The 12,705-nt window shown below is 47.2% G+C and overlaps 1 protein-coding gene across 8 annotated transcripts in view; it reads right to left on the bottom strand.

Annotated features, from left to right (window-relative positions):
- The window catches only part of syngap1b (synaptic Ras GTPase activating protein 1b), a 103,878-nt gene that overhangs the window by 75,609 nt on the left and 15,564 nt on the right, over positions 1–12,705 (bottom strand). For all 8 annotated transcript variants that reach the window (XM_048260215.1, XM_048260214.1, XM_048260210.1 and 5 more), the window contains exon 2: positions 5,408–5,541. In XM_048260215.1, the coding sequence (XP_048116172.1) occupies positions 5,408–5,541 (134 nt within the window). The remainder of the gene's footprint in view (positions 1–5,407; positions 5,542–12,705) is intronic.

The following is a 12,705-nucleotide window of genomic DNA, read 5'->3' as shown; positions in this document are numbered from 1 at the left end:
AGCGCTGGATATGGCACCCATCGGAGAGCCTCACGTCTGCTGGTCCACCCTCTGGCTGTGGTGAGGGAGACACCTGCTGTGTGCACTGCTCTGAGGGAGGGGGGGGTGAGGAGATACAGACACTGTGACTGAGAGAGAGAGAGGGAGAAAGGGAGGGAGAGAGAGAGGAAAGAAAGGTTGTGTTAAACTGAGGATGAGAGACAGAAAGAGAGTTGGACAGAGAGAGTAGCTGTGTTAAAGTGAGGATGAGAGAGGGGGACAGAGAGAGAGAGGGGGGTAGAGAGCAATTACCCGCACCTGAACTGGGCTATCTGAAAGATCAGAGAGATGGAAGAGAGGGAAACATTGAGTGAGAAAGAGAGATAGAGAGAGAAAAAAACAGAGGCAGACCCAGAGGAGTCACCACAATGGGCTCTTTTGTCTTAGGTGTCTGGGGAGTCTTTCTCTTCTCAGGGGAGTCTGTGAGGGGCTGCAGGTGGCAGGGCCTCAAAGGCAGCTGAGAGAGAGAGAGAGAGAGAGAGAGAGAGAGAGAGAGAGAGAGAGAACAGTGGGGGCCGGGCAGCTCTGCGCTGGGTTGCCAGTCCACTAATGGGGGCCCCGAGACGGATGGCAGGCCAGTGATGGGGCAGAACGAGAGCCATAAATCTGGGGGAGCAGGAGGGCATGCGGCGGCAGCAAGGGGAGGCTGGCGAGAGAGAGAGAGAGAGAGAGGAAGAGAAGAGAGAGAGAGAGGCGGCAGCAAGGGGAGGCTGGCGTGGCGTGCCGGGGCTGTGTGGTGCTTCGGGGGGCCGGGCCATATGTCACCACTGCCTAAGCAGACCCAGCTGTGAAGGGAGGAAGAGGAAGGGAAGAGAGAGAGAGACAGAGAGAAAGGGAAGCGCACACACACACACACACACACACACACACACACACACACACACACACACACACACACACACACACACACGCACACGCACATATGCATGCAGAGTATTAAAGGATAGGAGAGAAAATCAGAGTGACAATGAAAATGGAAGTGAGAGATAAAGATGAGGAGCTAAAGTAAAGCAAAGGGGAGAGTGCTTACTCTTCTCCTTCTCACACAGTCAGTGTGTCTCTCTTTGTGTGTGTGTGTGTGTGTGTAGGGGCGGGGGTTGGGGGAGTCTGTGTTTGTGTGTGTGTGTGTGTGTAGGGGCGGGGGTTGGGGGGGTCTGTGTGTGTGTGTGTGTGTGTGTGTGTGTGTGTGTGTGTGTGTAGGGGTGGGGGTTGGGGGGGTCTGTGTGTGTGTGCTGACAGCTATTTCCCTCTGCCACCCCCTCATACAGGCCAGCTCTGCCCCACTGCACACCACCCACAAGTGGCTGCCAGACACCTCTCTTCATGTGCGCGACACACACACACACACACACACATACACTCACTCACTCACTGACATGCACACACGCACACATGCAGGCGCACACACTGACACACACACTCTCACACACACAGAAAGAGATGCCATTCACAGCAACTCAGAGGTGGCACACACTCCTGTCACCTCTTCTCAGTGTCCTTTACTGAGTGAGCTTTTACTGTGTGTGTGTGTGTGTGTGTGTGTGTGTGTGTGTGTGTGTGTGTGTGTGTGTGTGTGTGTGTGTGTGCGTGTGTGTGTGTGTGCGTGTGTGTGTGTGTGTCTGTCTGTCGCTTCGTCTCTCGTAGGAATTCTCTCTTCACACTCAGCCACGGCGTAACTGACACAGTGAATGGCGAGCGGTCAGAGCGAGGACACCGCAGCGGTCTCTAAATCCGCCACTACAGTATGGCGATGTGCACCTTGAGCCTTCAATCGCCACCCCTGGACGTGAGCCAGCACCATTAAGAAATGCTTCATTCAAATGCACCATTAGCTGCCATCGCTGTTTGAATTAGGCAGAAGATATGACAGGGACGCATTCCGGGAGAAAAGGCTGCTATTACACTGACAGTGAACCTACTGCTTCTAACACACAACAGCAGGGCGTGCAGCAGCTCTTTAGAGATACATTAACGCCAGAGACCTGGGAGGTGACACACACACACACACACACACACACACACACACACACTCATGCACACTGTTTAGAGATACATTAAGGCTGGCATGCCAGAGACCTGGGAGGTGACACAGTTGTGTTTATGCCCCAACGAGGAGGCAATCCATCCTTGGACCCCATTACATAAACAACCACCCCCCAACCCCCAACAAACGCACACACACACATTCATACTCACACACACACACACACACACACACACACACACACACGCGCACACACATACACCCTTTCCGAATGGCTTCCCATGGGTCATGCATGTGTGACAAATGCTAACTAGTCCATGGCCCATGCTTTATGTGGTGTGACAACAGCAGCCATAGGCAAAGCCAGCCACCCACACACCCACACACACACACACACACACACACACACACACACACACACACACACACACACACACACACACACACACCTCCCCTTGCTGTTATGAAGCCATTAACTGCAGTGGCTGGAGAAAACCGTATGGATGTTCGCCACGCATGCACATACAGCGACACCCAGCTCGCACGAGACACGACTCATTTTTACAGGCTGCAGATTAGTGTTTGATTAGGACATGCCACTGCTGCTCCATCTACTGTGGGCATGCAGACTACAGGGGGAATAGTGGTGTGTGTTGTAGGACTGTGGGCAGTGTTTTGGCGGCCGGAATGGTGAATTGTGGCATGGCAGTGTCGGCGCACAACTGAGGTGGGCACAGGAGAGACGATGCCAGCCATTTGTGTGTTGATGCCCAATCCTCTGCCTTTTAATGCAGCTCTGTTTTCACATTTGTGTTATCTTATCTTCCAGTAAGGCAGTAAGGCCTCCATGGAGAGGGCTATGTTCTGCTCTGTCCATATAGCTAATTGGGTTGATAGTTTGCATATCTTCACATAGTATATAGTCAAAAATGTTACAAAGCAATTGTTTTAATTTATCACGAGAGGTTTGTTAAGGGGACTGACATTGATAAGAATAAAACAACCTGTAATAAAACCTTTCCCAACTGATGTAAGTGTACAGTTTCACACAGGCTGGAACTGAAGGCTGCACTTGTAAAAGTGAAGCCACCATATTGCCTGCATCACACTGAAGCGTTACGTAAGAGTGCTGCTCGACCGTTCTCTGGAAGGTAACACTTATTGATTCTGAGACACCTCACCTAAAAGAACCCCTAATTTTTCAGCGGTGTGTTATTTTAGCAAGATGAGGCAAGGCAAGGCAAGGCAAGGCAGGTTTATCTATACAGCACATTTCACACACACAATGTGCTTCATATATTTACTATTACTATTACCACTAGTGTGTAACAGTAATTATATTATACTCTACTATATTATACATATGTACTATTACTATTACCACTAGTGTGTAACAGTAATTATATTATACTATACTATATTATACATATTTACTATTACTATTACCAGTGTGTAACAGTGATTATATTATACTATACTATATTATACATATTTACTATTACTATTACCACTGCTTTATTTTATTTTATGTACTCTTTATTTTTTTTATTTATTATGTAGGCATTTTGTATTCTGTATTCTAGTATTATTTGTTATTTTGTTAATATTCATATTTAATCATTAAAACACTTTGGGTCAACCCTGTAGACCCATGAGACTAATGCAGTGTTTATGCAGAGTCCAGTGTGTGGAGTAATCTAATAAACATGACCTGCCCCTGACTGGACAAAAAGGCGCAGGGATAAAGATGGATGGATGGATGGATGGATGTCACCGCTAAAAGTCCAACACAGGAGGACAGCCGACTCTGCTGAATGACTGGAGACACATATATAGCAGGACCCTGCCATATATTGGCGGGCTGTCCAGGGAATGTAGGGGAGAAAGGGGGAATGATTGAGAGACAGAGAGAGCGAAAGAGAGACTGAGAGAGTGTGTGATGGAGAGAGAGATGGTGAAGAAGAGAGAAAATTAGAGTGACAGAGAGAGACAGAGAGTGAATGAGAGACCAGGAGAGAGACAGAGAGAGAAAAGGAGAGGTGAGAAAGGGGGACTGATGGAGAGATGGATAGAGAAGAGAGAGAGAAAGAGAGAGGGAGAGAGTCACCACAGGAGATGACTGACATCCATGAATATTTCACAGCCCTCATTTTCACAGAGGTGACAGCTATTAGGCCATCATGACTGATTCAAATCCATTCAGAGTGTTGCCTTATCGGAGCGCCTGACAAAATGGCAACAATTACACAAGAATGGACTCCTGATTAATGGCCCTGTAGGGTGACGGCAGAGTTAAACGAGACCTCGTCCACATCTGTGTTGCTTCAGTGTTGCTTCTGTGTTACGTCAAAAACATACAATGCGGTATAATAGTCTCAATCCTGGAAGGCAGGGAGACAAAAAAAACTCCTTAGTTACTATGTAATGAAGGTTGAACTCATAACCTTCTCTAATGTGCCATAACACTTCATTATGTTGGTGAGTATCACTCTTAAACAGCTGTAAATATTAATTGTGTATGGATGATGGGAATGTCAGAGGTCTCTATGTCCTTGCCAGAAGCTTTCTCACTGTGGGAAAGAGAGGAAAAAATGCAGCCTCGCAAAAATGTGCAGTGGCAGCAGCGGCGGCGGCAGCATTGAGCTTTACAGATAATCAAGAGTAGGGACATGCAATGTGCTGAGCTGGCCGTTTGTACTTCTGACAGCCAGAGCCTTGTTCAAAGGTGGTGTGGAAGGAGAATACACTCTCTTTCTTCTGCCTGCTGGTTTCAAATGAGTTACAGAGGAGCTTGGCAGAGAGAGAGAGAGACAGAGAGAGAGAAAGAGAGAGAGAGAGAGAGATGGAGAAAGCGTGAGGGAGCGAGAGTGGAAAAAGGGAGCATAAGAGAGAAGAAGAAGGATGGGCAAATGAGATAAAGGGAGAGAATTAGAATGAGAGGATAAAAAACAAAAGAAAGGAATGCAGGGAGAGAGAGAGAGAGAGAGAGAGATGCAGAGAGGGAGGAAAAACACAGGGAGAATCAGAAAAAGCAGAAAAGATAATGGAGAGGGAGGTCTAGAGAGAATGACAGGGGTTAAGGGGAGCACAGATTAAGCCAATGAGTCAGAGAGAGAAGGGGAGAGATATAGAACGAGGGAGGGGGAAGAAGAGAGAGAGAGAGGGGGAGATAAACAAAGGTTGAGAGAAAGACGGGGAAAGAGATAGATAGAGAGAAAAAGAGAGAGGGGGAGAGGAAAGAAAGAGGGAGGGGGAAAGAGAGCGAGAGAATGAGAACTAGATAGATAGTGAGAGAGAGAGAGAGAGAGTGATGGAGGGAGCAGCACAAGCAGTGCCAGTCTCAGGCCCAGGGGCCCAGGCTGAGGTGGGGCGACTCCACTGTACCTCTTCCTGGTCCAACATGTAGAGCTGATTTCCAGAGGTCACACGCATGCGGGGGTCCCAGCCAGGGTGGTCGTAGGAGGGAGCAGCGAAGGAGGCGTGGGGGCGATAGGAGGGGGGGACAGCACACCTCGCATCTGAGGGAGGGACAGAGACACACACACACACACAGGGAGAGAGAGAGAAGGGAGGCAGGGGGTTAGTGAGTACAAAACAGCTCAAGGAGAGAGGAGGAGAAACGTGAGGGAGAGAGAAAGAGTTTCAGAAAGAGAGAGAGAGAGAGAGAGAGAGAGAGAGAGAGAGAGAGAGAGAAGAAAGGCACTTCCAGACTCAACAGTAAAAATGGTTGTCTGTGCAGACAGATATAAGACAGTAAAAGGGTACAGTGAAAGAGATGAGTTTAGAGGCTGTGGAAATACCGCCTGAGATGACTGACCTTGAATTCAAAATAGCTGCTTGAGTTCTGACATTCAAATAAAATCAGTAGGAACGCAATGCTATTCCTAGCCCTTTAAAACAGCAATATTAGAGTGTATTACGCAACGGCAATTAACTGCACAACAGCTTATTCTCTGGTGACAAACAGCCACATTACAGCTTATTAACTAAAACACCACAGAACAATGCAAGAATATATTGTACCAGAAGAAAAGGCAAATTATCACACAGCGAGCTAAACATCATGAAGACATTACTGGGCCAATTTCATACACAGCGCGGCATTGCAGGGACATGTCTGCGTAATGAGTCTTCAGCACAAGGGCTTCCTCTACCTGTGGTCGCTTTTGTTTTCGTGTTTATATTCTGCAAATACTTCTCTAAAATTATTTTTTTTTTTCAGTTTGTAAAATGGCATATTCACTGTGTTTCTTCACAGGGGCTTGGGGTTGTGTGCTGAAGGATGACAGCAGTCATAGCCACACAGACGCACACACACACACGCACAGACGCACACACACACACACACACAAACCTTCATCTTCACACTGGGCGACAGACCCAGGGAGCAGGAAGCAAGCCTTCTCTATCCCTACACTGTCCCTGCCATGTCGGCGGCACACACACACACACACACACACACACCGCCCCCTATGCCACCCTCCTCACCTCTGGCCTCTCCCCTGACCACTAGCAGTCGGGACAGATGGCTGCCTTACAGACACCCGCCTGCCACGGACACCGAGCTGTGCCGTCAAAATGACAAAGGCATGAGGCAGGGACAGACACGGAGAGAGAGAGAGAGGGAGAGAGAGAGGGAGAGGGAGGGATGGAGGGAGGGAGAGAGGAAGGGAGACAGAGACAGAGAGGGAGGGTAGAGAGCCAGTGAGAGAGGGACAGGCAGGAAAAGGAGGGACATAACTGAGACAAGAGAGATAGAAAGACAGAGAATTTGAGAGGCATTTGGGCAGATGCCAGAAGGGCCGCGGCCTCTCGTGGTCCGTTTGGGCAGGCCAATCACGGGGCAGCATGTTCGTGGGGTTTGCGCGGCACCTTCATCGCAAGGCCGGTTCCACATTATCTCTCGGCCCACTATCAAGCATCAATAGTGTTAAATGGCTTCATATCAGCCATTTATCTCTAACTCCCTCTTCCGTAATGGGAAACTGATCAGTATTTATACCAAATATGAGTCTCTATAGCCTACTACAGTCATGGTGACCCTCAATATTTACATCAGTCTACATTCTTTTGTAGCCTTATTCAGTCAAATGTTTAAAAAGTGCATTGTTTGAAATTTAAATACAATAAATATGCCTGTATCTTTTATTTTATTATTGGTTTACAAAAGTTATATGAAGCAATGACTTCTGGGAATTTCAAAACCGAATGCGTCTAAATGAGTACACAGTCAGAGCGTCGGACTTTAATGATGCCGCGGAGATAGAGGAAGATATAGAAATAAACCTGGTGATTAAGAAATGTGCTACCTGCAATCTGTTGCTATTTCCTTCTCCAGTAGTTAAACCTCTTTACCTGTGCCTACAACAATATATAGTTAGCATATACTGTAAATTCCTACTAACACTGTCATGTACTCAAGTGGTATGCAAACAGAGTTTTTCCACTCTTAAATTCATCAAGAATCGCCTAAGGACACGATTGTCACAGGATAATTTGGAGGCCTTTATGCTGATGGCGACAGAGCCTAATGAACTTAGATGCTGATTACGGATAGACAGGGTTGTTGAGAAGAGCAAGCTCCTTCAAGACCTTGTTAACTGCATGACGCAATTAAGACACGCTTAAAGGAGCTGCTGCTCTGATGATCTATTCTAGGCTATTCTTTTTTCATTTTCATATTTCATATTGCATTCATTTTTTTGGAGTTGTGCATTGATATATCCATGTTCTTGGTTCAGTCTTTATGCATATTAAAGTTAGAGTTCATGACCAATGGGGCTACAAACGTGCGTGTTATTTCCGTACATGTGAAGTTATATCTGTGTGTTGCGTCCCCGTGTGGGCTGCTGGTTGGTGAAAATGCCAGGGCCGTTTTTTAATCCCAGTCCGTCACTGGACAAGGGAAAGGGTTCAAGAGGAGGAGAGAGGGGGTGAGGGACAAGGAAAGAGAGGAAAGGCAAGAGAAACAGAAAGGAGAGGAGAGAGGGAGGGAGAAACCGAGAGACAGGCAGATAGAGAGAGAGGGAGGGAAGGAGAAACAGAGAGAGACAGCCAAGGAGTGATATGAAAGAGAGGCACTGGAGGAGAGAAAGAAGGAGGGAGCTGGAGAGGGAGAGGAGGCCAGAGCTCTCTCTATCCCTCTCTCTCCCTTCCTCTCTCTTCCTCCCTCTCTCTCCCTCTCCCTCTCCCTCTCTCTGTCGGCATGTGCAGTGTGATGCGCGGTGTTGGCCATGGTGGCGTACCCGTCTCTTCCTTCCCTAGCTGACTGCTTCATCTGCCTTCACTAATTATCTCTCCGGCTTGTCCTCGCTCCCCGTCTGTGAACGACCACATCCCAGCACAGCCCGCCAGCACATCAACATTACACAGAGAGAGGGAGAAACAGAGAAAGAGAGTTAAATCCTCCACATTTAGCATGTTACAATCAATGCATCCTACTGTACACTGGTGTTTGCCATTTCACCTATAGCACTAGGCCAAACATACTGTATGTATAGAAGGAGAACACCAAACAGGATTGGTACATACTGTACAGTAAATGGACATTTGAAAACGCACAGTGTGCATTCAAACATGTGACTATGACTGGCTGTTAGCCTTGTACACAGTACAAGCCAATTTTGCCAAACTGCTGTGATAGAGCATGCTGCCTGCAGAGCACCTGGTGATTCCTCCTCACTGTGGAGTCAGTCAACATGGACACACACACACACACACACACAGATAAGGGTAGCATCACAATCAGGGTACTGTAAGTGCTTGTTTCTGCTCAAACCATACGACTAGACTTGGAGCACCCTGGACTGTTATAAAAAGAAGTACAAACACACACACACACACACACACACACACACACACACACACACACACACACACACACACACACACACATTATGTGTACCTCAAACCGTATGACTAGACTTGGAGCACCCTGGACTGTTGTAAAAAGAAGTAAAAAAATACACACACACACACACACACAGACACACAACACACACACACACACACACACATTCTGTGTACCTCAAACCATACGACTAGACTTGGAGCACTCTGGACTGTTGTAAAAAGAAGTACTAAAATACACACACACACACACACAAACACACACACACACACACAAACACACACACACACACACACACACACACACACACACACACACACACACACACACATTCTGTGTACCTCAAACCATACCACTAGACTTGGAGCACCCCTGGAGTACAAAAATACCATTTGTTGGCACAAAACATCCTTTAGTCATTTTCATCCTCAAATTGACGCTTCCTTTTAAAACTACAACACTTCACAACACATTAGACTAAGATTAGGCATGCTGCCTGCTATACTTCCTCCTACTGTGAAGTCAGTCAACATGGCAACACACACACACACACACACACACACATACACACTTCACTTACACACACATGCACATACACACATTCAAATATACACACACATGCAAATGCATGCACACACACACACACACACACACACACACACACACACACACACACACACACACACACACAGCAGAGTGCCACCGTGCTGTCCATCTGACACAGAGCCAGATTAAATCACTTCTGCCTTGAAAATTGCCTGTCCCTTCCCAGCTCTCTCCCCTGTTCCACCCCCCGAACCGCCAGCGTCTCTGTGTGCTCCCTTCCCCTCGCATCAAGCACAGACACGCTGATGCCTTGTGTCTTGATTGTGCACAAAGCTGTCCTCATAAATAAATGACTAAGAGGCAATGAGCTATAGACAAAAGAGGAAAGAATGTTTTGGAAACTCATACACACACACACACACACACACACACACACACACACACACACACACACACACACACACACACACACAACTCACTTGTACGCAATAAGTACGCAATAAAGGCCCATTGCTAATTTCAGCACCCAGCCCCACTATAAAGTAGTTGTGGTTGAAAATAGCTGGTGGAAGCTGCAGTGCTATTACAGGATTGCAGGATCTGGGTGTGGAGCAGCAGACCTCTCCTAATTAAGGAAGAAAGAATGAGACTCACAGGGGCCATCAACATGAGCGCATGGGAGAACTTGGAGCTGAGCAACTTTGTGCTTTTATTTCATCCAAAATTCTAAATCTGACCTGTACACATTTGATTATATATAGTGAGTAGCTCCGCAGGTTCCTCTAGCTGTACGTTCACTGTGAATGGGAAACTTGGACTGAGCCATACACGAGTCACCACGTTGCTTCAGGAGAACAGAGAAAGAGAGTCATTTGTCAATAATATCAATTATCAACATGAACAACTTTTCACCAAAATCACAGACTCTGGTTTCACTTGCGTTGAGTCCCATTGGGGGCAGGTGCTGGTGATGGCTTGACCACAGAGCTCATAATGCGATATGAAAGGCTCCTGAACTGGTTGGCAAGGGGCACGTCGCCCAGACCTCAGCCCAGCAGGTGTGCTAATGATCCACAGCCGAGTACTGGGCAGACCCCTCTCTGTGACTTGTGATTGGTGGTATGCCAACTCTCTACCTCTCTCTCTCCCTTCCTCTCGGTGACCGGTCAGCCTTACTCAACGTTGTCAGGAGTGCGCCTGACGAGGGGGTAATGTTGATTACACACATCGCTGCTCTCCAAACAGCACTGAAAATAAAAGCACAATCTCACTGCGTTTGCCCCGGGCGGACTGTGTACAAACAAGAAGAAGCGTGACCTCTTTCGAGGCAGAGCGTGCTGTACAGTAAGCACGCGTTCCACGTTCCTGCACCACAATAAGGCCGTTGGGGAACCATGGAGCACCGACTGATATCATTACTACAAAACCAACCAAGGAATCACAATATTAAGCCGTGTGTGGTGGAGCAAAGTTCTAGATAGAATATTCTATCTATTCTATAGGATATAGGTTCAAGCAGAGCTATATAGATAGAGAGTTGTGACAACTTCATTGAACACCCATTGTCGCAACTCTATATCTATAAGGCTCTGGGTTCAAGATTCTATATGACATTATTACACGGCTCTTCAGAGTACTGCTGAAAGTTCTTTTCACATGAATGGGCCTTCCCAACGTTCGGAGGTCAGTTCATTTTGTATAACAGACCGTTGCTATAACAGACCACTGTCAAGGAAAATGGGTTTTGTGCTTCTTATTCACATCTTTCATACCATTCCGCGAGTAGTTGGTTTGCTCATCGCAATGAAAAGTGGAGCTCAGGAAGTAATACACAGCCACGCAACATCTGAAGCGTTCAAGTTCTATATGTGTGGCAAACTATTTTCTCCACGGAAGCCACAAAAACGTAACAAAATCATTTTAAAATTGAGTGAAGTTTCTTGTCTCATTTTGGCAAGTAGCCATGTAATAAGCAGGATAATATATTGTCTTCTGGTCTTTATCGGAAAATTAGTCCCTTCAGGACGAACCAAAACCTGGCGCGTCAGGGTCCTGTTCGCCCTGTCGGAACTTATTTTCAGATAATGACTGGCGTTCTATACATTATCCTTCACATAGAGCACAAACCATCTAGTTCCACAGCCAGCTGCCAGACGATAAAAAAAAATCAAACTTGCTTCAGATCAGAATGAGTCCCACCAACCCCTAACATCAGGCATATGCCAGGAGGTGTCACCACGCTAAAGTGATGGCCCAGAGAAAAAAGGCTGTAAAAGCAGATGTTTGGCTTCACCTTCAAGGGAGATAAATCAGCGCATAGACTGGGTATTGAGTGGCAGTCTGTGAGTCAAGACGGGAGAGAGAGATGGGAACGGGTGGGGATGGGGCTGAATTATGGAGGGACCTGATGAAGACAGGGCCTCCTATTCCCACACCCAGCTGTGGAGCTGACATGCCTAACACCATCTACTCCAAAAACTGGCCCGGATGGTACACAACTGTGTGTGTGTGTGTGTGTGTGTGTTTTTGTATGAGAGAATAATTTTGTATTCATGATTATATATGTCTGTGTGTGTGTGTATACTGTATATATGTGTGTGTATGTGTATGTGTAATGACTATGTGTGTGAGTATTTGTGAATGTTCCAGTCTCTGTGGATCTGGTAGTGTTGTGTGTGTGTGTGTGTGTGTGTGTGTGTGTGTTTGTGTGGCTGCACACGCTCAGTGCTGCCCTCCCTTATGGCACTGGCTTCCTGGATGCGTCCCACTGTTTCCTGTCCTCCACACGGCGGCGCTGTTGCTGCACTCTTCACACTGCGTGCCCCCTCTTCCCCATCTCCCCTCCCCAACTCCAGCTTACAGGAAACAAGGTTACTGCCCAAGAGATGTCACTTCCGAAACGCCCACTCTCGCTCGCGCTCGCTCTCTCGCTCTCTCCCACACGCCCCCAGCCTATTGCCATGACAACCGAGAAAAGAATAGAATATAAGTGAGTGTTAAAGAGACGGATGATCAGAGAGAGAGAGAGAGAGGGGAAGGAGAGAGAGGAGTATAGATGGACAAAAGAAGAAAGGTTGGAAAGACAGAAAGACAGACAGAAAGAAAGAAAGAGGGTGTAGAAACGAGTGGGAGAGAAAGTGAGAGACGGCAGGAGACTGACAGAGAGGAGAGGGGGAGAGGAGTGAAGTGAGAGAGAAAGAGGGGAAAGTGTGTACATGTATGTGTGTGAGAAAGAGAGAAAGAAAGACAGAGAGAGAGAGAGAGAGAGAAGTGAGGGAGCCAGAGA

The sequence above is a fragment of the Alosa alosa genome, chromosome 13 (genome assembly GCF_017589495.1).
Source record: "Alosa alosa isolate M-15738 ecotype Scorff River chromosome 13, AALO_Geno_1.1, whole genome shotgun sequence".
NCBI classification, from domain to species: domain Eukaryota; kingdom Metazoa; phylum Chordata; class Actinopteri; order Clupeiformes; family Clupeidae; genus Alosa; species Alosa alosa.
Note: the sequence above shows the minus strand (reverse complement) of the source record. Positions and strands in the feature narration are given on the sequence as shown.